The following is a 27,093-nucleotide window of genomic DNA, read 5'->3' as shown; positions in this document are numbered from 1 at the left end:
GCATTATCCCCACTGATAACCAGCTGGCAGGTTATCATTTCCTTGGTAGGTAGTGGCCATTTTCTGGCAAGGATTGTTCTCCGGGGCTTGAACTTGCACCACTAAAGTCAACGGCAGACCACCAAATCCTGGTTGGTAGGCACTCTCCCAGACTGCCAGGTATCCAAGACAGGCCCTCTGTCTCTATCAACCCAACCTGTAATATTTATGAACAGACAGAAACAGCTATAGCAACTTACAAATATTTTACTGTTTGCAATGAATATGATGGGTGGCATACAGCTCCAGAGCTGGCTCCCTGAATGTTTATATTGGCAGAGTCAACTCACAGCAACGTCCTGCACTCACTTCTGTTGTTGTTTCACTACCATATAAACACCTTCTGCCAAAGCCTTTGACGCATCTTTGCTTCCTGGTGGCTTCTGCAAACTGGTTTTGCTTCAATCTCATGATTTTTTTTTTAAGTGCACAGGAAAAAAATGAATGTTTCATGAACTCTGTCAGTAGCTACTGACATTTCAGACGCTTCAGAGCTAGCTTTGTTTGGCTGCAGAACGTAGCGCATGAGTTATTCAGGGTTCCTCTTACAGCCAGAGACTCACCCGTGGAGCAGTGTATGTCCGTATCTACCTCTCTTCCTGACTTGTTTCACTCATGGTGTCACTCTCCCTCCCCTGCCAGATTTCTAATTGGAGAGAAAACAGATGGATCAGTGACCTGAAGGCTAGAAGCTCCTTAGAGGCAACAGATCTTAAAGCAGGTGTGGTTTTCCCAATCATGTGAAATTAATCTGAAGTATTCTGGCTTTAGTGATTACACAATGGCTTCTGTGCTGCTTCATCCCACTTGTTTTGTACAGTTCTGTATTATAGCCAATATGCCTTTAGATAAAGCTCTTCCAAGCCAGGAAACTGGCATCTGATTGGCACATTGCATCTACTGCAGAGCATGGCGTACACATATAAAAAAGGGGATTTTTTTTTTTTAATTACTGAATCTCACCAGGGGAGTAAGACCAAAGGAAGCCTCTCCCTGGGACACTGGTGCAGACTTGTAATTAGGAATGCTCCTCTGAGAAATCAACAACAGCTGCAGGGAAACCCTTGGCAAGTGCAGACTATTAAATAGCTCTTACCTAAGATACACTGAAAAGAGCAGGCTGGAGCTCTGTTTTAGACCAGAGCCTAACTATATCCACCGGCCAACACTTTGCGGATTATGGTAGGTGGTACTTCCTGCCTGCTCTATAGTCCAGATTCTTCTGTGTTTAGAAGACAGGAACTCAATTAGGCAAAGCTCTTGTGGCAGACAGCAGGACACTGATGCAGACTTTACACTGAAATCTATGGATGGAAAGTGTTGTATGAGAGCGAGGTGGTATTATTACCACCGGTATAGAATGGCAGGCCTTTGCCTTAATGGCATTTACCTTTTTTTTAAAATTCAATTTTGAAAAGGACAAACAAGAGCCAAATAAATAAGCATCACTTGCTGTACACAGTGTTGGACACCAAAATTACTCAACCAAACCACATATTGAGTCAAATACTCTTCCAAATCCTTATGTAACAGCTTATCTTCAATAAGCTTCCAAGATGTTCTAAAGGTCTGTGTGGAGAATTAAAATATTAAGTAATTATTTGGCCCCCATTACCATAGTTTCTGAGCATCTCATATTCTTTAATGTATTTATCCTCACAACACCCCTGTGAGGTAGGGCAGTGCTATTATCCCCATTGTACAGATGGGGAATGGAGAGACAGAGAAGCTAAGTAACATGCTCAAGGTCAGAGTGTGACAGAGTACGGAACTGAACCCAGGTGTCCCAAGTCCCAGGATACCATCCTAAACACTGGACCATCCTTCCTCTCCTTTAAAATAGACACCAAGTATCCTGCACTCTGCTATTCAACACTCCCAGTTCATCATCAGACCAGTGAGATATGTTCAGGCAAAATCCCAGTTTTAGGAAACAAGCCCCATTTGGGAGCAACTCCAGAATCAGACTGAAAGTAGTGTAAGTGTAGACAATACAAAATGCTGTGGGATCTCTCAGGAACTGGACACATTCAACGTGAGAACATTAAAACAAGCGTGTTAACCTTCCATGACAGGACATCAGAGCATGCAGGAACAGATAGATCACAACTGTCTAATCCCAAACCGGTGCAGCCAGCTCTCTGGATAAACTTGGACAAGAATAGACATAATAGCTCCCAGCAGGCAGCTATGCATTTCAGAATCCAACCCAATGAACATATTCACAGCAGAAGTGTTACTGGCAGGACAAAACAGGTACAAGCATTCTCTAAACAGGTTCTTAGAAGACACACTGCTATTTGTCAAGACCACATTTACTCCTTCCACAGCTACAGAATTTACCTCAAAATCCAGCCCTTGCTGCAAAATTGTGAGCCAAAACCCAAGCTTACACTGAAAAAAGAACGTCTCACGCTCTTAGGGCGTTAGTCTGTATTCGCAAAAAGAAAAGGAATACTTGTGGCACCTTAGAGACTAACCAATTTATTTGAGCATAATAATTCATCCGATGAAGTGAGCTGTAGCTCACGAAAGCTCATGCTCAAATAAATTGGTTAGTCTCTAAGGTGCCACAAGTACTCCTTTTCTTTTTGCTCTTAGGGTGGTGTCCAACACTTTCCAAATGTGAACCAAATGCAAACCAATGCAAGATTATCTGCCTGAGTTTGCAGACAGCCTGAAGCAATAGCTTAGGAGTGAATTGTCCCCCAATTCATTTCAATGGGGTGTTAACCTTACATATTAATGATGCAAATTTCAGCGTCAACATTAATATATTTCACAGATTATCCTCATTTTTGCATCCAGTTAGTGTGCTTATCTCACAAACCCAAGCTTCCTCTCACATCTTCCTAAATGCGTATGACACTGCTATAACGTCCAGCTTCCCCCTGTGAGCTCATAAAGACTAGCCAGGCATTTAAAAAAACCCAAAAAACAAAACCCCCACCACACATTCTGATCATACAGACCATGAAATGTAAGGCCAGCAGAAAATAAATGGCATTTAATATTCAAAAGCAAAGGGAAACCTGCCATGAGTGTATTCATTTTTGTATCCAGTTAAATATGAATCTCCATTTTTACACTTATCTGAAGCCAGAGCTCCAGTCTGCTGCACTGAACAGTGCAGCAACCTTGCCACATGATTTATATCAAGCTTCCTGTGGAGCACACAAAACCTTGATTACTGTAATCCCGACATTCAAAGGACTGCATATAAACAAGCACAACACAGGCATTAGAAAGCTCTAATGATCATCAAGTTAATAGTAAACCCAAAGTCATCAGTACTGCTCTCTCCCGAGTTCAGATTCTGAGTCCACTCCTCCCCACCACATCTTGCTCAAGAGCTTGTCAGCATCCCAAAACAGATACAGCTAGGCTTGCAGTTCTGAATAGTTTAGCATGGTAAAGCTTTGTTGGTAGAAATGAGGTTGTTTGGGAAATGCCTCTCTCTTGGCTTACCAAGGTGGGTGAGGTAATATCTTTTATTGGGACAACATCTGTTGGTGAGACACACAAGCTTTCGAGTCAACAGCTCACACTTGTGTAACAGAACTTGCATCAGGACTGAAACCAGCTTGTTGTCATTATGGTGTAAGTCAGATTTAACTGTGTCAGTTGTCAGATACATAGGAAAGGAGAGTACTTCCTTGGTCACTTTTTGATTCACAGCTTCCTCCCTACAATCCCTCAAATGCCTTTTCGATGTGTGACAAGGGGCTCTTCGGTAGTATTAAAGTACAAAGTTATAGGAATCCATTTCTCAAAGAATAACGCCCATTGGCAGATCCACACAGTTTGTACATTGTCCATCTTGGTTTTGGTCCTTTCTAGGAAAGACTGTGTGTAGTGTTCAAACTCATTTCAGGTGGCTCAAGGCAACTCTGGGCACCTCTCCATGCAGTCAGGAGCCAGACAAGTACAGTACAAAGAAATTGCCAGTCACACACTTATTTCAGTCTCCTTTCCACATTATCTGTGATATCAAACATTATCCTCTCAGGTAGAAAAGAGATTAAACGGGCTAAAATGCTGGAGAGAAGGGGCAAGAAAGATGTCCAGATGCTCACCTTCGTTTCCAATATATAATCCCAATTCTTTGATTAGGGGGCTGTCTTAAATGTTGTATTGTGCCTCAAAAGCTTTAAAAACATACCAGTTGTTAAGTAAGATAGGTTCAGTTCATCTCACAGCCCATGTCTTAGGCTTCACATGGTAACAAAAGTCTCATACTTATGTATCAACAGCTCAAAAAATTAATTGTAATCTTAATGCATTCACTAATCGATAAAGCATGAACTTAATTCAACCACAGAGCTGTCGGCACATCCCTTACAATCATGCTGTTGCTCCAGTCTAAATACTTGTGGGTTATTGAGGATTTGGATACAAACTCCAGCGGAGGGTCACTTGCATAGACGTTTGGCAGGTTCCCTCATACCATCTCCATGGCTTTGGTGCATCTGCACTTCTCCTAGCTGCTTAGAAACTCTATTAAATGTGCTACAAATAAAGAGAAACAGACAGTGATAGGGATATGAAGCTGAGTGTGCAAACACCTCTCCCACCAACTCAGGACTAAAACAAACAGTGAATTTGTTCCCATAAGTGAATGACATTGTCTCACGTCACTCACATGCTCCCAGCTTTCATTATCAGACTGGCTAATTCTGGTTTCATCTTAGTTCATATTTAGTTGTATACCAATATGCCACATTAGCATAACTAAAAAGAGATCTTGGGTCAGATTCTCAGTTACACTACAGCCATGTAAAGGAGCATTAAAACGAGTGCAACTGTAACTTATGTCCACTTTAAGGCTGCTTTATACAGCCATGGTGGTGTAAGTGGGCTTCAGCGTAAATGAGAATCCAGTCTTCAATCTCTGATGGGAGGAACTATCGTTGATCATCTACCAATGACCATGTAACAGATGCCTTCTACACTAAGTTGCAAAAGGTACTCAACCAGGTGCATGCTTACGTCGTCATTCTGGTTATGGGTGATATAAATGACAACTTGGGATACAAGCACTGAATGTGCAAATATGGCACTGAGAGGCAGATGGACAACGGTGAAAAATTTACTTAGCTGTGTAATAAGTATAACCTGTGCACCTGGGGTTCACTTTTCCCTCGTCACAGGAAACACAAACTAACATAGAAGTCAAATGACTGAATTACTGAGGAACAAGTGAAACACATTGCTGCTGGATACACAAAACAACCGCTGATATTGGAAGCAACTACCATCTTGTCACCAAAATAGAATAAAGCTAAAAAGACACGCTAATAAGAAAAGAAATGGAATTTGATGTGAAGAAACTGTCGGATCTGGGAATCAGGAGAGACTTTAAAATCCAGCTCTCCAACAGATTCCAAGAATGGTGAGTAATGAATGTGATAAAGAGCAACAATGGACTCGCTTTAGAGGTGTATGCTGGGAAGCTGCCAGAACTTCTCTTGGACCAAGAGGATCAATCAAGGAAAGAAGAGCAGATACAGCCATTCACGTGGAAATTGACTAAAAAAGTAAGGCTTAAAAAAAAGAGGAAAGGACAGACGACATGACAAAAAACACATGCTGCAATGGGGATCTGTAGAGAAAGAGAAAGAAGTAAAGAAAATTGTATTGGAAAGGTAAGAGAATGGTTTGACAAAAAAAGCGAGAGAAACACCTGTGAGAGGCCACTAAGAAACCATTCCAGCTATGCAAGCAGTGATCATCCTGGTTCCAGAGTCACAATGGTTCACAAGAGCCAAAGATGGAAGATTGTTAACAGTGGAAGCAAAACAAATGGAATGATGGCAAGAACATTTTAATGAAATTCTTAGCCAACCACAGCCAATAACTCCAAATCAATGCACATGTAGAAGAAAGTGAAGAATTAAATATCTCTCTGCTAGAAATTTCAGAAGCAGAAATAGAGGAAGCAATTAAGTAGCTTAAAAATGGCAAAACACCTGGTCAAGAGAAGATCACTGCTGACATGTTTCACATGGGGAGGAAGTGGTACTACATGAATTACATAAACTTTTAAAAATAATTTAGGGTTAGGGAATTCTGCCCAGAGAAGTGGAAGAAAGATATGATCTGTAAATTACCAAAGCAGGAAACCAACAACTGGTGAGGAATAACACTGCTTTAAGTACACAGAAGTGTGTTGTCTAGTGTACGACTGAACAGAATCAAACTGGTCACAGATGAAAAACTGCACGCTAAGCGAGCAGACTTTAGACCAAAACGACCACAAAGGCTTTAGACCATGTCTTTGCTTTGAGATGAATGATTAAGAAACGGCTTGCTTACCAGAGAAGATTAGTCTTAAATTTAATGATATTTCACCAAAGCTTTCACTGCATTCAGAGTCGCTATGGAAGATCTTGTGACAATATGAGCCTCTTAGATAGTATGACGGGCTAAGATGCTGTATATGAAGGTTCAAAATGCAGTGTAAGGACAGGAAGTGGAGAGACGAATTGGTTTGATACCACCACTGGGGTGCGACAGAGATGCATCTTATCACCTGTCCTCTTCTGCATCTGATAGATTACGCAATGTGAAAAGCAAAAAAGGAAGACATAGGAATTATATGGAATAGAGGAAAACTTGCAACATCTCAACTTTCCAGATGACATTGCTCTGCTGAACACAAATGATGAGGCTATGAAAAAGACTACCACCACCAATGTCAAACGTGAGGCTGCCAAAGTAGAATTAAGAATCTGCCAAAAGAAAACAAAAGTCAACATCACTGAAAGAGGAGTCAGCAATGATGATGCATAAGTGATTGATAGTGCAGAATATGGCATCATTAATGAGTCTTTACATCTTGGAAGTACAACTAGTACTGATGCTCTATACCATAAGGAGATGGAAGCAAGAACTGGAAAGGCAAATGAAGCTTTCTGAGGCTGGCAAATATCTGAGGGGGAATAAGGAGATTCCCACAAGAACCAAGAGAAAGCTATGCAATGCCATTGGGATGCCCACATTGTTATATGCTTCTAAAACTTGGCAGATGCTAGAAATTCATAACAGGAAACTTAATGCATTGCATCAGAAATGCCTGAGAAGAATTTTTGGAATTCGCTAGGGGGATGAAGTAACCATCACGGGTGTGTTACAAAGGACTGACCAGCAGACTGTAGCAACAATGATTTGAGAAAGAAGGCTGAAGTGCTTTGGACATGTTGTACAGATGTCAAAAAACTGTATTCCTGCACAAGCTCTTGATTGGATACCACTTGGTGGAAGACAGAAAGGAGATGGACAACAAATGAGATAAGAAAATCATGGAGAAAGATGCCACTGTCATGAAGCCAGACTATAATGGAGCAAGAAACAGGTCATTAGACAGTTGGAGGTGGAAAGATGGGATTGTCTCAGTGTCACAAGGCATGAGAGCATCTAATAAATAATAGATGCCATACATACAGATGACTTGAACAGTTTCATTTTAAAGTTAAGGCTGCAGCCCTCTTTCCTTGACCACATAAAATTCTGTCGGATCAAATGGCTACCTGTGGATATTAAATGTTAAGTTTACACTTTAAAGTAAAGTCAAGATCATAAAACTGTGACAACTGAGCCTTCATTAAGTCTAGGTAGGAGGCAGAGGACAAATCCAGAATCAGTAGATATTCTAACTGGGAGAGAGATGTTGGTGGAACAACTTCAACATGAGGACAGCATATGATTGAAGATGTGAGAATAGGGAAACTTTGTACTAATAATCAGTACAGAAAGGGAAAGGAAAGGGAATACAACCAGTACAAAGCCTATTTGGAGGAATTAAGAAATCCGTTAACTAAGGTGTGATTAGAATTAAAAATTCACAGTGTGGGAAAAGGCTGGCAACTCGTAAGGCACCAAATTAAGGCACAGAAGCCACAATTCTTCCAACCCCCTTCAGAAAATGCAGGGAGACAAGCAGCATCCAATATGGTTACATGAAGAGCTTCTCAAAAACAAAGTTTAAAAAAAGCAGACCGACATCAGTCCCTCTCATTTGAGAGGCAAATCCATGTTCTATGCACTACCCTATCCAGACATTACGTCTCCCCTGGCGTTGGGGTAGCTGATGTCCCTGTGGCAATGAGTCAACAGAGCTTTTATTGTAACTGATGATAGCAATATGTTACTTGACACGTCAAAATTACATTTTTAATCCTCACCTTCTTTAGTAATCTCATCCATGCTGAGATTAGCAACATGTAATCAGTCTGCAGTCAGAGGAGCCATTGTAGCAATCTTCATAGCATCCGGTACAGCTCACGAGCATGAGAGGGGGAAAAAAAATCTACGTCCGTCAGTAACAGGCTATTTACTTTATAATAATGTAACCAGTGTTTAACTTGCCACTGAGGGCAAATAAGCATAACTCTGGATAGCAAAACCATCACAGAAGCCCATCAGATTGCAGCAACTTCTGAGGCCATTTCTCAACGCTTTGCAATGGCCATTTCTCCCCTACACAACACTGAGAAGGTGCTGCTTGTGTCACTGTTTTGCCATTCTCTTGCCTGGAGGATAAGTGAGGCAAAATTATCCGCCATACAACACCAACACAGCTGCTGAGATTTTTGAAATCTTTGGCTATCTGGTTCTTAAAAAAAAAAAAATTAAATGAATGAGATAATTTAAGGGCAGTCTCTGAGACACCCTGCATGGCTAGCGGGACTAAGAAGGAGGGAAAGGCACATGGGCTACACTGCCAGTCCCTAATGAAGTGCCTGACTGGCAACATTACAAACCAGATGGTGAGGGAATCCATGTAACTAAACATGGTTTGAGATGGAAACAAATGACCAACCTGCCACCATTCTCTGGTGCAGTTAGGAGAAAGCAAGGATGGCTGGCTTACAACTTAAAAACATCCATGTGAATGAGGTCAGTTAACAAAAATGAAATAATTTGGACTGATTTTTAGTTGCAAAGATGTAGAAATATTTTGATGTCTGTAGCTCAGGAAATATTGTAGTTCCAACAGAAAAAAAAGAACCAAGACCAAGAAAGATCATTCTCAGTATTGAACAGGGGTTTGAAGCAAGGCAAGCTAAATACATTCTGTTGTGTTCAACTGTTTAAAACAACATAGCCTTAAAAAAAAAATGAGCACAGAGGCAATCTGAAACCACTATGCACGGCCACACACTATTTTTGTGTTCACTGTTAAATATGGTGCGTGGGGGACTACTCGTGTTTTTATCTGCTGCATCACCCACATCCAGGTGTTTCCAGTTTCCTTAATATCCATATATTTCGTTTTCCACCCAGGCCGACTCCTTGCTTTGTCCCATCTGATCACTGCACAGCTCATAGATCTCATTGGTCACAAAGCCACTTTCAGGACTAGCTAATGTCACAAAACCGCTCCCTGAAGTATTCAGCGCCACGTTGTCGTAATCTCCGGAGAAGTTGTCAGACGTGTGGTCTCCGGAAGGGGTGCGGAAGGAAGAATTCTTAATATCTGGCCTGGTCCCAGCCAGATCTGCCTCCATTTGTTTTTTAATTACATTGTAAATCTCCAGATTGGGACTGTTCCTCCTGTGGGGGGAGATCCAGGCATCTTGCTCCTTTGGACTCGCCTCCATGTGCTCTCGTTTCCTTAAGTGAGGAAGAGGAGATAAGGAATTCCTTGTGTGTTCTTTTTCATAAGCACAGTCTGACATTGCATCTCCCTTAACAAGAAGCCTAATGACAGCATTTTTGGAAAATGGCCATTAATAGCCTAGATTCAGAAACATGTACTTTAATTATTATTTGTAGTTGGACACATGAATGCAACATTACTGGTGTTGTCATGCCATAGCATTTCACTACTGTACTACACTTGTGCGACATACTAATCCTGACTTCAAATTAGGGGAGCAACAGAGAATGAGATCTCTGGGGAATCAGCTTGCAGCCCTCATAAAATGGTATCCTATTCTGGATCCACACCTGTCCGACCAACAGGCAGGAGGACTGCGGCCCACATTAGCCCATCTGGTGCCTATAGGTATTATAGCAGCTGGGTGCTGGCCAGGGTGCTGAAGTGTTTGCACTGTAATTGTTCATCTTCTCATTCCTCCAAACAAACAAACAGAGAACATGTAGGAAGTCTCGAGTGGTCTGACCTGGCAATGAGCCTGAATGCCACGTACTCCTCCTCCAGAGCATTTAAATGATCTCACACTTGTATAACAGCAGCTTCATTCATGTTTACAGAGCCATTTAAGAGCCATGAATAATAGGAGCTATACAAACAAACTATTGCTCCCGCCTCTGTCTCCTTTTCCCACTCCCAACTTTGCTACTTCTATCATGCTGCCCTTACACTTAAAACAATCTCCCAGTTAGTGTCTGGCAAGCACTCTCCTTCTCCTCCTCCCTTCTGCTTTTGCTCCAAAGCCAATATCTTTTCACTGCGTCAGCAGACAGGTATTTGAATCAGGGTCTTTTCCGGTGCAGTGACGCGATTGCGGGTCCAATGTCAGCGTTCCAGCGGCCCCCCTGGCAGTGCTGGTGCAGGTTGTGCCCACACGTGCATCCTGACAACTTCCATCTACCCTGACTGGCCGGGATCATCTCTGGGGCTCAAAAGGAAGTTTGGTTTCCACCGTTCATTCACTCCTTAGCATCTGCTGAAGGCGCCAACATGAGTACTAACTACCCTGGTTTTAGTCATGTGAGCTCACCTGTGCATTAGGAACATGGCATTTTACATACGCCAACAAACACTCAGATGGCAACTTTCATTCACTACCAACTTGGCCCTACATTCAAACTAGTGAACTAGATTCCCCTGTTTCTAATCAAACAATTGATTGGCATCAACTCTTCGAGGACAGGGGCCGAGTCAATACAATTACAGTAAAAATTATACTATTAGATACATTAGGCCTCTTGTGTCACCAGTTATTACTTCAATACTAGAGTAGCTGTTGTCATCTCATTCAGGGATGCAGCTGAGAAAACAGTGGGAGTCTTCTTTGGAGTCCTCAACCTAGTTTCTAAAAATGTTTTAATTTAAACACAATCCTAATCATGATTTAAAGGTAAGCTATGCTGATGGTAGAGTTAGACTGTCTGCATGTATGGGAAAGTGAGGAGGAGAGCTGGGAAAACAAAAGGTTAAAAGGACAAAACATTAGAAAATTTGACCCAGCACTATTTGGTACTTTTGGAGGGGAGTTCCCAATCTGTCAGATTTATTAAAAGGGAAAAGAAGATTCAATGCAAAACTAACACTTCAAATCAATCACCTTATTTTATGCTATTCCACAATTACTGTATGATTTTGATCACAATTAATAAAATAGCATAACATGGTTTATTAAAAAACTTACTCTACACAATGTCTGTCACTTCAACATGCATATATTGCTCTTTAGAAATGTACTAGACAGGACATATATACTCCAATTCTCTCTAGTGCATTTTATGGGGTTCAGTTGAAAATTCTGAAACTAATTAACCCTGGAGCTAAAGGATTCTTCAGTGTGACGAGATACAAAGGTTCACTCTTTGCACAATCATGCCACTTGCCTCTTTGCAAAAAGCCAAAAACAGAAGATGGCTGTAACGACCATCAGGAGAAGGAGCAGAGGGATGCTGGGAATTAAGATGTAGGCAAGACTCAAAACAGGTTCTGGGGGAGAAAAATATGAAATTCCAACTTTTATCCATTTAAAAATTTATTTTGCATGCACAAATTATTCCTGTGAAAGGTAGTACTGCCAAATAATAATAATAAAAGGTTTTCTTCAGCCCTATTTGTAATGTATTAGCAGCTACCCCACTCTCAGTGCCAATACTTCAAGTACAGAATAATCCTCTAGCTCAGCAGACCAGACCAAACTGTGCTCTTGAGTCTCCTAGTTTGGGGATCTCTATATAGTAACCCTAATTTTCCCCATCCTCCATGGATATAGGAATTCCCCGACTGGATCAAACTAGTGGATACTGGACTAGAAGGACCAATCTCCAATCATGGCCAGTACAATAAATTCCTCAGGATGAGGGTGTGGGATAACCTGCATTTCGGTAGGATTTGTCTGACAAAATATAAGAGAAATGGCAGGGTCTAAACAAAAAAATGTTACTTTCCTAACATTTATTTGACATTTTCTCAATCTATTCATGTGAAAGTAATAATGGAATAAGCTAATGAGATGTGTTGTCTTTTGAAAGGCTTATAAACAACCATCATAAGAATTCTGGAGTGGGAATTATTTAATGGTACATTTAGTGGTACATTTCCTCCTCCCTATCTTCATTTGATTTCTTTCCTCACACAGATAAAGGCATGGGGACTATGCAAGTCCCTTTATCTATGCAAGGAAAGAAGTCAGTGTGGTAACAACAATTTAATATCTTTGACATTTCAAATGTGCATCATTGAAATGCAAGGCTGTTAATTCAAAATAGTGTTTTCACATCTGACTTAGCTGGTACAGCTAAATCACTTGACAGCCAAAACAACCAATTTAGTTTTGTAGTTGTAAAGATTCAGAGCAAAACTATTAAACATTACCTATTGTGGTAAGGCACCTTCTCAGTCTCACAGGCCTCAGCTGTTTTTAGCCTTGGCGAGATGGGCTTGGGGTAAAACAGTCCCCCTTGGCTGCATAGGGGCAGTCCACTCCTTTCTCTCAGCCAGTCTTTTAGGCTTGTTTTTCTCCCCTAGAGGAGGGAATGCAGCCTCCCCTCCTGGTGAGGCTTGCTGTGTTGCTGCTACTCACCTACTGGCAGCTTAACTTCCTCAAGGTCTCATGCAGCCCTTAGTTGGAATCAGCTGATCCTAATTGCGCTCAGGTAACTCCCTCTCAGCTGATCCTAACTGACCTCTGGTAACCCCTTCTCAGCTGAACCAGATTGACCTGTAGTCACCCCTCCTCAGTTGATAGGGTAGAGCACCTTTTACCCTTCTGGGACTGTTTTCTACCCCGCCCTTGCAGCTGTCTGTCCTGAGTTTGCAAAAAGAAAAGGAGTACTTGTGGCACCTTAGAGACTAACCAATTTATTTGAGCATGAGCTTTCGTGAGCTACAGCTCACTTCAACGGATGCATACCGTGGAAACTGCAGCAGACTTTATATACACACACAGAGAATATGAAACCATACCTCCTCCCACCCCACTGTCCTGCTGGTAATAGCTTATCTAAAGTGATCATCAGGTTGGGCCATTTCCAGCACAAATCCAGGTTTTCTCACCCTCCACCCTCCCACACAAATTCACTCTCCTGCTGGTGATAGCCCAGCAGGAGAGTGAATTTGTTTGGGGGGGTGGAGGGTGAACCAGCAGGAGAGTGAATTTGTGTGGGGGGGTGGAGGGTGAGAAAACCTGGATTTGTGCTGGAAATGGCCCAACCTGATGATCACTTTAGATAAGCTATTACCAGCAGGACAGTGGGGTGGGAGGAGGTATGGTTTCATATTCTCTGTGTGTATATAAAGTCTGCTGCAGTTTCCACGGCATGCATCCGATGAAGTGAGCTGCAGCTCACGAAAGCTCATGCTCAAATAAATTGGTTAGTCTCTAAGGTGCCACAAGTACTCCTTTTCTTTTTGCGAATACAGACTAACACAGCTGTTACTCTGAAACCTGTCCTGAGTTTATCACACTATATTTAAGCTTCTAAATTCATATACAGACACCAAGAACAGGATTTATCTACACAGCAAGAGCTGTGCCTACCAGATCAGGCTTGAATACAGCTATTGCAAGTAACAATAGCAGTGAACACAGCGCAGCATGGGCTTCAGTGCCAAGTATGTACCCAGGGTCCATGAGGGGCTTGTATTACCTCTGTTGAAACTCACTCAGTACTGTCTGCACTGCTACTGTTATCCACGCTAGTTGGATTCGAGCCAGCTCAAGCAGGCTAGTTTGTGTATGCTTTTGCTGTATAGGCATACCATAAGAGGCTCAATATTCAGAGGTGCTGAGCACCTGCACCCACACTGAGGCCAGCAGAAGCAGCAGGTGTGCATAGCTGCAGAGGGTAATGGCTAGTTGTTGTAAGTGCTGTGTACCTTTGGTTTCTTTAAGGGTTTCATTGGCATCTTCCGTAATGCATTCTTCTGGGAACATTGGCTTCAAGGACCCTGTTACAACATCTGGGGGGGGAAAGTGATTTGTTAATATTGCAGATACTGGTTAAACATTGAATAAACTCCGGAGAGTAATTAAAAATGAGACAAAGATAAGGGATTTAGGACATTGCCAGATACACATTGTGTTTTGATCTCATTCTCTTTTGCTCAGAGCTCTGTAGCATGGTGGTGGCCTCCAGATTGGGCAGCAACACCATGTCAGACCTGGTTGCTGGACCTTGGGTTTGAGATAAATAGAAGGGAATGCTAACTGAGGGGCAACTTCTTTGGTCAATTTTAATTACTGCAGGTAAATGTAAAGATCCTCTGGGAATATTTTTACCAAAAATTACCATGTCAGCAAATCAAACATTTTTCTGTAACTCACCCACTTGGGAGTTCTCTTCTGAGGCAGCAGTTGGTTTTTCTAAAAAGGAAGAAGCACATACTAAATTTCCTTATGCATTTGACTTGGGTAACCATGTCAAATAAATATAGTGAAAGAAGCTGGTGCTGGCCCTCACAACAGCATCCTCCCTCTCCCCTTTAGTACCCATTTCAGATTTTGAACTTTTTAAAAAGACCTTTAAAAAAGGAGAGCTTCCAAGCCAGTTGATTCATACATTTCACAAAGTACCTAGTCAGGGACATTCAGTACAGCAGCCCAGATCCTCTAAGGTATCAGGTTCCTAACTTCCATTGTTTTCAGTGGAAATTAGGAGCCTAAATACCTTTGAGGATCTGGGAAGTGTCCTGTCTGTCCACAGGACTCTTATCCATTTAAATGCATGTCTGCTTTCTACCAATTGTTCCCAAGCACAGATGATACATGGTTTGCCTCTAACCAGCCAGACGTGTGACACCTGACCAGTAATACACCCCCCCTGTGGATTAGAGTACAATCATTTTTACGTGATACAGAGTAACTCATTACCAAGAGAATATTTGCAAATGAAGTTATTTTTCATGTTGCATCTGTCATCATTCCACTGAAACATATAGGAACCCCCGACACCTGCCGGGGCAGAGGGCTGGTGGTACATCACAACACAGATCTCACTCCCGCAGGAAGGCTCATCTGTATACCAATTCCTAGAAAAATAAACACATCAGGCAATGCATTTCCCCTGATATTGCAGAAGCTCAGACTTGAAATATTGCACAGGATTCCAGACGTCAGTGATAGCAGAACTAATGCTGAACATGATTCAACTTGTACCCTCTCTCAGCTGGACGCACAAAGTGCTCCCACTAATTCAGTTATCAGGAGTTTATTTTCACATTTTTGTCTTTTAGATTTTCACAAGATGGGGGCTCATGGAGAAACTCTTGACAATAAATGTAAGTAGTAAAAAAAAAAAAAGGGTCTGAATCCCATTTAGAACAAAATGAAAAGAAGTTTGATCTCAGCCCAGTTTCTAAGTCTTTTGTGCACATTACAAACAGCATTTCCTATTCGAAAGACTCACAGGACTGGAAGATAAGGGATTTCATATCGGGGCTGTCAAAGGAGCTTAAGGAAGTTAGGTACCCAATTCCCACTGGATTTCAATGAGGGTTGAGCACTTCACCCCCTTCATCTCTTCATGAACTCTGACTTACTTTACATATTTTCAGGGTGAAAATGACCTATGTTCTCTGGTCTCAAACTCCATTGCCTACAATCATTTATCCATTTTATAAGATAATGAAAGATGCTTAAAGGAAATCTGCTTTGCTCTTGGAAGAAGTGTACTAAAAAAAAAAGGAGCTATCTTACAGGTGATGTTTTTTCCAGTAATAGCAAAACACTACCACTGGAAAATGCACGGACCTTTCTAAGAAGAATATAGGAAATATTCCCTTACTATTTAGCACTCTGTCATATATCAATTACTGTACAGACATTTTAGGACTCAGACGATTATTAATTTTAAGCTTACAAGGCCTGATTTCTAAGAGAGCTAGCACCCAACCACTCCCAATTAGGTCTGAGTCTAGAAATCTGGCCCTTAGAATATAAATAATTCTAGCTATACCAGAATATTTCAAAAGGAAAACTATCAGATAAATGTCCAACCAATCTTGTGATCATTACAAGACATTCTTTCTACATACATTTATACTGCATGCTATTTTGCTCTTTGAATTGTGAGTCTCTTTACAAAGAAAACAGCTCAGATCCAATAAAAATAGTAAATTTACGTGGGATGTATTTTTTTCCCTTTTTTAGTATTATTCATGAGCAATTTTGGCCAGATCCTGTGGTACTAACTGGCATGCTTCCCTCAATGGAAGTCAACTGAGCTATGCCCATTTGTAACAGCAAGGAATTTGGCCCTATACCTCCATAACCAACATTCTCAGTATTTGGACCACAGGGAAAAATATTACACTATTGGACTAAAGTGTCCTAGCAAACAGCACTAAAAGCAGATGCATCTCATCCAGCCTTACTTATGGCTGAGCATCTTATTAGTGTTCCACGACCCTAACTGTCCTTAGAACATAAAGAGATAACCATTTCTTGGAGATTTGTTATAGGTTCTTATCTAAGCTACCTATCTGCAGAGAGTCACAAAGAGCGTGATCTCAAATCCTGATTTTGCTTTCCCTTCCCTAAGTGTTGAGGACGCATGCCAAACTGAGAGATCCAGAAATGAGGTTCAGACTACACTTTTAAATTGTGCCATTGTGATGTGGGGGGAGCAAAACCCTCAAACAATGGGGCAGAGGTCACCAGCTCATCTTGGATAATTCCGGAGGAAGGAAATGTCACATTAAGCAAGTTTTCCATTACTCCAGAAGACACTTTCCGACTTCATGAGCAACCAATATTTTTCCCAGCACGTCCGTAACAGGTAGAATAAATAAGCACATCAGATAACCTACTCCTCAAAGTATTTAATATACTACATTTCAAAGTGCATTTTCCTAATGCTATGTGCTGATACATATTTTTATTTTGGGGGTCTAAATTCAGATCAGAAGATGGCACAGAATTTTCCCTTTTAGTAGCTCCCCCAAACACTGCCCAGACCTTATGACCTATATGTTGTCTCTTGGCCAGTAGTTCCTCACAAAAAGAAAAGGAGTACTTGTGGCACCTTAGAGACTAACCAATTTATTTGAGCATAAGCTTTCGTGATTAGTTTTGGTTAGTCTCTAAGGTGCCACAAGTCCTCCTTTTCTTTTTGCGAATACAGACTAACACGGCTGCTACTCTGAAATCTAGTTCCTCACAAGCGTTTGCATGTAATGGTTGATTTTCCTGCCATCTGGCTTCAGCGTTACCTAAATTGTGAGTATCTTTCTCCATTATTCACCTCACTTCTTCCATCGCAAAGGAGTTATACAATGCACTCCTCTCTGCTTGCTGGAAAAGATCGACATCTGCTTTTCCTCCACTCTGTAAACAAACTCATCATAAGAAGTAGGGAAGGAAGAGCAGTACCTATTTCTTACTGTGGCTTCCAAAGCATAGCTCTTACCAAAACAGATTATTTCAGTGCATAACTCTTAGTAAGAAGAGCTCAAATTAAGACATTGCCATATATATTTAAGTGTTGTCATAAAATATTTAATTACACTTGGGCTATTTAATGAAATAGATGGGTTCAATCACAGTAAATGTTGCAAAATGTGCAGGATAATTAGTGAATGGCATCTGCGCTTTGATTTTTTTTTAATAACTTTAATTAAACGTTCAATAGGAACTGCACCCTTGGCAAAACTGGAACCAGCAAATTCACTGTAGCGTTGGCATCTTGATGCGAAGACTTTCATTAATTGGTCAGCATTTGGAGTATATGTTACTCTATTTCTACCTCAGGCAAACACAAACTCCATAAGGATGAGTTCTCATTTAAGATTATTTGCTGTTCACCTAGAAAACTGTGACTTAAGATCAGAATCAAAAGAGGACTAAGCAAGACTTGCGGCTACACACATTTTTGGTTCAATTATGTTTGGAAGATGTTAATGTATCAAAACCATCTCCTGCAAAACTCACACTACTTGGAAGTCTCCTCTCCACTATCTTATAAGGAAATAATTACAGTGAGCATTATGGTTCCACTTGCCATGAGACAAGAGATCTATCAGGTAGTGCAAAGATTCTCACTACCTCTGTTTAAGATAAACTCAATGCAATTCTCAAGTTCTACCCTACCTCAAAAGGATAAGAGTTATTCCTGCTGCAGTCAACGAGAATAACTCCTATCATTAAGGAGGAAAAAAGGAGTCCTGAAGTTTAGGGAATTTCATTTCAAAACATCAGTTTACCCTGTATTATATACACTTTAGCCAGGACTTTAAGACAATAGATTTCTAACATTTTGATCTTCAGGTACCTACCGAAATGTGGATGTACTGCCATCAGACCATGAGTACAGGCCCTGACATTCTGTGCTATTATCCATGTTTTCCTCTTTTCTTCTTAGTCCTATCCAAAAATCTCCATCTGAAGCCAAGAGACTCTCAATCAATTTTTCAATCAGTCTCTGTTCTGATTCTGATTCAATACTGACTAAATGCCCACCATCTCTTCTGCATGCCTGCTGCGCTTCTTCAAAGCTGATCCTGCGCAAAGCATCATGAAAGTAAATGATTTTGTAGCACGGTCGCTGAGTTCCACCCCGGCAAACTGTCTGCCCTGCAGAAATAGAAATAAGCCCATTACAGAGACTGCATGCATGAGCTGCTGATGATTAGTACAAAGAGTAATCAAATACCATTAATACTTGTTGAATTTTGCATTGTGTGGCAGTTTACATAAACAACTCCAAATAGGTAAAAGAAATAAATACTAACTTTTATATGACTGAGGAATTATTGAGCACTGTCAACCTTTTCTTATTGCATACACTAGTTCAGACTGACCTCTGCAGCACTGTTTTCTCAGTTCCTGGGACCAACAGCCCCACCAAGAGTTCTCTGCAATAAAGAAACCTCAACAATTCCTTGCAGAGGGGGAGAAGATTCCCACACTAGAATGTTGTGCCAGAGAACCAACAGATATGTCCAACATTGTAAGAGAGAGAGATGCTGCACTAGGATTCAAGCATGCTCTTTTGTAATAATTTAACTGGCTAGAAACTCACTCATATCCAGAGATGTGCTTACAGCTCCAGAAATAAAAATTATTTACCACTTGGGAGGTGCATAATAGTTTCATGGAACTCACTGCAGTTAGTCAGGATATGCTTTCCAGAGCATAATGTTCCAGACTTCTAAAGAAGTAAACAATGACTGTTTTCAGTCATGAGCCAAGCTCTCTCCTAACCGCCTGGCTTATTTTGACCATAAAACAAAGAAAGTGAAGATCAAACAGAATAGACACACTTACTATAAAAAATACAGACTGGAATGTTTTATAACCTAACATTCCCAATATTTAAATTGTTGAAACAAATAGCTTTGAAAATAAATATTTATCATGTAAGAACTAATATGCAACATACATTTAGTTTAGCAACTTGTGAATCTACAGTAGAAAAACAACATTTAGCAGCTATTATGTATTCATAAATAAGCATGATTTAAGGACAGAATGTTACAAACTTCTGCATAGTAAATCAATGCTACTAAAAAAAGTGAGAGTGGTGTATGCTTGCCCTTTTGTGTTTCTACACCTTTTTTCAAGGCCACCGATGCAACAGGAATTTAAATCTATTCTGTTTTGGAGATTTAAATCCACTCACTTGCATATTTGGAATTACAGTGACTGCTAAAATTTGTCAAAGAAATTAAAACAAGGGATGCGGTAAAAGCAACACTTAAAATGTATCTTTAGGTAAACCCTGTATTTTCTGTTAATAGTTTTACAGACAGGCAGCGCTGGTGAAAAAGAGGCGATACTCTACCAGCCCTGAGGACCAGGGTCCGTTGCTGTGGAGTGTGGTAAACGCAAAGAGGATCTGCAGAAGCTGCAGAGGGAGAGCTTCAGTTACGAACTACAAGGTTCCTTTTTGATATTCCAAGCAAGTATTTTTACGAACCGGCAGAACATCTGTGACTTATCAACAAAACTTGCCTTTTCTTTTAGCTAAGGAAAAATGTAATGTATTTGCTCACTTCCCAGGCGCCACTGCAGGCTGTCCAAACAGTGATATCACTGTAGGGTATGTTATTGATTAGGCAACAGAGAACAATTGTATGCATAATTCTAGCCAATGGAGAATGAAACTCCATTTTCCTGTCGTTCCCCCCCCCCCAAAAAAAACCAAAAAAACTTACTTATAAAGGTGATAAAAATTCCCCACCTTTTCACAACACACAAAGGTTCTGGTCCAAAGCCTACTGACTTCAATAGGCACAGGGCCAAAGCATTCAGGTAATGGGGCTACCACTGGTCCAGACTCCACTCCACAGCTGTGTTCTGTCCCCATTTCCAGGCCAGTATACGGGAGGAGATCACACATCTCACAGCTTGCGTACACTGAGCTCACTACACATATCAGGGATTCCTGCAGCATTTCCTTCATTTCCCCTCACAAGCTCCCTGTGTGCCACCCTCTTTTTCAGGGACTCTCTGCAAGACCCCCACTCTCCTCCTAGCCAGAGACTGTATGCACCCCCATTCCCACTTCCTCGATGCCTTCCATTCCCCCCACCCCATGGGGTTCCATCAATTCCCCACCCCAGAGGTTCTGTGTATCCAGGGTCCCCCATTCTCCCCTCATAGGAGGTGCTGTGTACACCCCTCCATTCCCTCTTCCCCCCAAACCAAGGTCTCCCAATCTCCCCCCACCCAGGATCATGTGTGACCCCTCATCCCTCCATCCAGTGTTCCAGGGTCTCCCATTCTCCCCCCATGCCAGACACTGTCTGCAATTCCTCATTCCCCACCACCAATTATTCTCTCTCTGAAAGAAGTCATTCAGGCTGTCACCATATTAAGCTGTTGGGAGGATGGGCAGAGATGAGATGGAGTATTGTTATGCTGCACAGCGATAATTAGTGCCATCAACCAGTTCTTAGATTTATAGATAATTGCAGTGGTGCTTGCGGCTGTGCGGAGTAGCTGGCCAGGGCTTTATGTACCCTGATTTTCCCCCTTTTGGCTTTCAGATTTTCTCCAAAACAATAGGATTCTGACCACTGATGCCTAGAATATTTCCCGAAATTTTGAAATTGAGCAGATGTGGAGTTCAAAAGTTTTCCCATTGCGGAGAGGCAGACAGACAGACAGAGAAACACTGTGGAGCTGAGCGTAAGGCCTTTGGAAGCGCAACGAAATATTACTTATTAACTCCCCAAAATAATGACTCCCCCACTTAAAGAGGTATGTAAAACAATGAATGGTACAGAGAAAGTAAATCAACTGTACCTATTTACCAACTCATAATACAAGAACAAAGTTATTACACTTAAGTGCAACAAATTTAATACTGATGAAAGGAAATACTTTTTCCCCACACAACTCATAACTGATCTCTGGAACTCACTGCCACAAGATATTATTGAAACCAAGAGTGTAGCAGGATTAAAAAAGGATTAAGTATTTATATGCATATTGACTACTCTTTCATTACATGGATAAACAAATATTTTATATGGGATACCAACTTTGATGTTTTGGGTCATATGTACTACTTATAGGGGATAGGCAGAAACTTCTGCATGGACAGGTCATTCTATACCCATACACTGTGGGGTTTCTTTCACTTTCTCTGAAACATCTGCTCTGATCTAGTATGGCAATTTCTGTACACGTATAATGCAATATAGACATGTATCAATAAAGACCAAAAATTTACTAGTCCCCATCCCGTTGCACAAAAATAGACAGGGTAGAGCCCAAAAAGGGAAAAGATGACATGCTATTTTCATTGCTTACACATTCTGGAAAGTCTGAAAATTATACACCTTCCGGTCATAGAAAATTAGGACTGGAAGGGACTTTGAGAAGTCATCTAGTCCAGTCCCCTGCACTCATGGCAGGACTAAGTATTATCTGTCCTTATGTTCTATCCCAAAAAAAGGATTTTGCAAGATGGAAATGAGAAAATCCACTGTCTTCTGAAAATTCATCTGGGGATGACAAATATAACCGGGGAATCACCCGCAAGAGTGAGTCTGCGGCATTTAAAACCCCCCGGGGATAGAGGGGGATACCCAGGAGACTGGAGGAGGAAACAGCCTAATAACTGACACCTAACACTGCCCGGGGTGGGAATCACTGTCGGTCTAGTCCCAGACCCAGGCTGGCTGTACCTCCGGAGCAGAGAACCTTGCAGGGACCACACCGCGCTCTGGACGCTCGTTGTAAAGTCGCCGCAGGCAGAGCTGGCATTTCCCTTCCCACTTGGCTGAAAACTGGGAAATCGCTGGCTCTAGCTGGGGCTGCGCTCCCCCGCCCCAGCCCCGAGGGCACAGAGCCCTGGACCGCTCAGCCCCAGATCTGCAAGCAGGGCGACGGACAACGCTCGGGTCGCAGCCCTGCTGCCGCCGGTGGGAAGCGAGTCCCGGCCACGCTCAGCGCCCTAGACTCGGAACAGGCTAACTTTCCGCGGAACAATCTCCCTGCGCCCCTCCCCACCCCCCCCCGAATTTCTCCCCCGGGGCTCCCCGCGCCCCTCCCTCCCGAACCTTGCCCCCGGGGCTCCCCCCTGTATCCCTCCCCAGGGCTCCCCCCGCCCGAACCCCGCCCCTGGGGCTCCCCCCTGTATCCCTCCCCAGGGCTCCCCCCGCCCGAACCCCGCCCCTGGGGCTCCCCCCTGTATCCCTCCCCAGGGCTCCCCCCGCCCGAACCCCGCCCCTGGGGCTCCCCGCACCCCCCCGCCCGAACCCCGCCCCTGGGCCCCCCCCCGTATCCCTCCCGCGGGGCTCCCCCCTGTATCCCTCCCCAGGACTCCCCCCGCCCGAACCCCGCCCCTGGGCCCCCCCCCTGTATCCCTCCCGTGGGGCTCCCCCCTGTATCCCTCCCCAGGGCTCCCCCCGCCCGAACCCCGCCCCTGGGGCTCCCGCCCGAACCCCGCCCCTGGGGCTCCCCGCACCCCCCCGCCCGAACCCCGCCCCCGGGGCTCCCCCCTGTATCCCTCCCGCGGGGCTCCCCCCTGTATCCCTCCCGCGGGGCTCCCCCCGCCCGAACCCCGCCCCTGGGGCTCCCCGCACCCCCCCCCGCCCGAACCCCGCCCCTGGGGCTCCCCGCACCCCCCCCCGCCCGAACCCCGCCCCTGGGCCCCCCCCCCGTATCCCTCCCGCGGGGCTCCCCCCTGTATCCCTCCCCAGGACTCCCCCCGCCCGAACCCCGCCCCTGGGCCCCCCCCCGTATCCCTCCCGCGGGGCTCCCCCCTGTATCCCTCCCCAGGGCTCCCCCCGCCCGAACCCCGCCCCTGGGGCTCCCCGCACCCCCCCGCCCGAACCCCGCCCCTGGGCCCCCCCCCGTATCCCTCCCGCGGGGCTCCCCCCTGTATCCCTCCCCAGGACTCCCCCCGCCCGAACCCCGCCCCTGGGCCCCCCCCCGTATCCCTCCCGCGGGGCTCCCCCCTGTATCCCTCCCCAGGGCTCCCCCCGCCCGAACCCCGCCCCTGGGGCTCCCCGCACCCCCCCGCCCGAACCCCGCCCCTGGGCCCCCCCCCGTATCCCTCCCGCGGGGCTCCCCCCTGTATCCCTCCCCAGGACTCCCCCCGCCCGAACCCCGCCCCTGGGGCCCCCCCCACTCACCGCTCAGCAGCCGGGACGCCCCCGCGCAGCCCAGCACCGCAGCGCACACGGCCGCGGCCGCCAGCGCCTGCTCCAGTCCCAGCCCCATGGCCGCGGGCGCCGCGCTCCCGGAGCCGCATCTCCCGCCGGAGCCGAGCGGGGCTAGAGGGCGGGAGCGGGGCGGGAGCGGGGCGGAGCCGGCCCCGCCTCCCCGGCCACGGACCGGCCAAGGGGGGAGGGCCAGGCCCCCCGAGCACAAGCAGGCAGGGCTAGCTCGGCTTCGCTGTGCACCCCCCCCATACACCCCCCAACCTCCTCTACACAGCACGCCCCTTCCCCCCCCCCAACACACTGTACACCCCGCCCCCGGACACCCCATAACCTCCCCCCGCCCCAACACACTGTACACCCCGCCCCCGGACACCCCATAACCTCCCCCCCGCCCCAACACACTGTACACCCCGCCCCCGGACACCCCATAACCTCCCCCCGCCAACACACTGTACACCCCGCCCCCGGACACCCCATAACCTCCCCCCGCCCCAACACACTGTACACCCCGCCCCCGGACACCCCATAACCTCCCCCCCGCCCCAACACACTGTACACCCCGCCCCCGGACACCCCATAACCTCCCCCCGCCAACACACTGTACACCCCGCCCCCGGACACCCCATAACCTCCCCCCCGCCCCAACACACTGTACACCCCGCCCCCGGACACCCCATAACCTCCCTCCCGCCCCAACACACTGTACACCCCGCCCCCGGACACCCCATAACCTCCCTCCCCCCCAACACACTGTACACCCCGCCCCCGGACACCCCATAACCTCCCCCCGCCCCAACACACTGTACACCCCGCCCCCGGACACCCCATAACCTCCCTCCCACCCCAACACACTGTACACCCCGCCCCCGGACACCCCATAACCTCCCCCCGCCCCAACACACTGTACACCCCGCCCCCGGACACCCCATAACCTCCCCCCCGCCCCAACACACTGTACACCCCGCCCCCGGACACCCCATAACCTCCCCCCGCCAACACACTGTACACCCCGCCCCCGGACACCCCATAACCTCCCCCCGCCCCAACACACTGTACACCCCGCCCCCAGACACCCCTGCAACCTCCCCCCGCCCCAACACACTGTACACCCCGCCCCCGGACACCCCATAACCTCCCCCCGGCAACACACTGTACACCCCGCCCCCGGACACCCCTGCAACCTCCCCCCCGCCCCAACACACTGTACACCCCGCCCCCGGACACCCCATAACCTCCCCCCGCCCCAACACACTGTACACCCCGCCCCCAGACACCCCATAACCTCCCCCCGCCCCAACACACTGTACACCCCGCCCCCAGACACCCCATAACCTCCCCCCCGCCCCAACACACTGTACACCCCGCCCCCAGACACCCCATAACCTCCCCCCCGCCCCAACACACTGTACACCCCGCCCCCGGACACCCCTGCAACCTCCCCCCCGCCCCAACACACTGTACACCCCGCCCCCGGACACCCCTGCAACCTCCCCCCCGCCCCAACACACTGTACACCCCGCCCCCGGACACCCCTGCAACCTCCCCCCCGCCCCAACACACTGTACACCCCGCCCCCGGACACCCCATAACCTCCCCCCCGCCCCAACACACTGTACACCCCGCCCCCGGACACCCCATAACCTCCCCCCGCCCCAACACACTGTACACCCCGCCCCCGGACACCCCATAACCTCCCCCCCGCCCCAACACACTGTACACCCCGCCCCCGGACACCCCATAACCTCCCCCCGCCCCAACACACTGTACACCCCGCCCCCGGACACCCCATAACCTCCCCCCGCCCCAACACACTGTACACCCCGCCCCCGGACACCCCATAACCTCCCTCCCGCCCCAACACACTGTACACCCCGCCCCCGGACACCCCATAACCTCCCTCCCGCCCCAACACACTGTACACCCCGCCCCCGGACACCCCATAACCTCCCCCCCGCCCCAACACACTGTACACCCCGCCCCCGGACACCCCATAACCTCCCCCCGCCCCAACACACTGTACACCCCGCCCCCGGACACCCCATAACCTCCCCCCCGCCCCAACACACTGTACACCCCGCCCCCGGACACCCCATAACCTCCCCCCGCCAACACACTGTACACCCCGCCCCCGGACACCCCATAACCTCCCCCCGCCCCAACACACTGTACACCCCGCCCCCGGACACCCCTGCAACCTCCCCCCGCCCCAACACACTGTACACCCCGCCCCCGGACACCCCATAACCTCCCCCCGCCAACACACTGTACACCCCGCCCCCGGACACCCCTGCAACCTCCCCCCCGCCCCAACACACTGTACACCCCGCCCCCGGACACCCCATAACCTCCCCCCGCCCCAACACACTGTACACCCCGCCCCCAGACACCCCATAACCTCCCCCCCGCCCCAACACACTGTACACCCCGCCCCCAGACACCCCATAACCTCCCCCCCGCCCCAACACACTGTACACCCCGCCCCCGGACACCCCTGCAACCTCCCCCCCGCCCCAACACACTGTACACCCCGCCCCCGGACACCCCTGCAACCTCCCCCCCGCCCCAACACACTGTACACCCCGCCCCCGGACACCCCTGCAACCTCCCCCCCGCCCCAACACACTGTACACCCCGCCCCCGGACACCCCATAACCTCCCCCCCGCCCCAACACACTGTACACCCCGCCCCCGGACACCCCATAACCTCCCCCCCGCCCCAACACACTGTACACCCCGCCCCCAGACACCCCATAACCTCCCTCCCACCCCAACACACTGTACACCCCGCCCCCAGACACCCCATAACCTCCCCCCGCCCCAACACACTGTACACCCCGCCCCCAGACACCCCATAACCTCCCTCCCGCCCCAACACACTGTACACCCCGCCCCCAGACACCCCATAACCTCCCCCCGCCCCAACACACTGTACACCCCGCCCCCAGACACCCCATAACCTCCCTCCCACCCCAACACACTGTACACCCCGCCCCCGGACACCCCTGCAACCTCCCCCCCACCCCAACACACTGTACACCCCGCCCCCGGACACCCCATAACCTCCCCCCCGCCCCAACACACTGTACACCCCGCCCCCGGACACCCCATAACCTCCCCCCCGCCCCAACACACTGTACACCCCGCCCCCAGACACCCCATAACCTCCCTCCCACCCCAACACACTGTACACCCCGCCCCCAGACACCCCATAACCTCCCCCCGCCCCAACACACTGTACACCCCGCCCCCAGACACCCCATAACCTCCCTCCCACCCCAACACACTGT

The 27,093-nt window shown here is 46.8% G+C and overlaps 1 protein-coding gene across 4 annotated transcripts in view; it reads right to left on the bottom strand.

Annotated features, from left to right (window-relative positions):
* Nucleotides 1-1,659: 1,659 nt before the first annotated feature.
* LAYN (layilin) overlaps nt 1,660-27,093 on the bottom strand; it is a 30,886-nt gene continuing 5,452 nt past the window's right edge. Inside the window, exons 1-9 of one of the 4 annotated variants that reach the window (XM_073320684.1) lie at nt 23,777-23,878; nt 18,648-18,761; nt 18,464-18,569; nt 15,063-15,220; nt 14,517-14,555; nt 14,069-14,152; nt 11,578-11,680; nt 8,223-9,654; nt 1,660-4,548 (exon numbers count right to left, since the gene is read on the bottom strand). In XM_073320684.1, the coding sequence (XP_073176785.1) occupies nt 9,294-9,654; nt 11,578-11,680; nt 14,069-14,152; nt 14,517-14,555; nt 15,063-15,220; nt 18,464-18,569; nt 18,648-18,761; nt 23,777-23,864 (1,053 nt within the window). In that variant the 5' untranslated portion in view covers nt 23,865-23,878 and the 3' untranslated portion in view covers nt 1,660-4,548; nt 8,223-9,293. Of the gene's footprint in view, nt 4,549-8,222; nt 9,655-11,577; nt 11,681-14,068; nt 14,153-14,516; nt 14,556-15,062; nt 15,221-17,401; nt 17,490-18,463; nt 18,762-23,776; nt 23,888-27,093 lie in introns of those variants that run through there. The other 3 variants (XM_073320685.1, XM_073320683.1, XM_073320686.1) reach the window with 3 other exon arrangements.

The sequence above is a fragment of the Lepidochelys kempii genome, chromosome 22 (genome assembly GCF_965140285.1).
Source record: "Lepidochelys kempii isolate rLepKem1 chromosome 22, rLepKem1.hap1, whole genome shotgun sequence".
NCBI lineage: Eukaryota > Metazoa > Chordata > Testudines > Cheloniidae > Lepidochelys > Lepidochelys kempii.
This window is presented reverse-complemented; position numbering and strand designations above follow the sequence as displayed.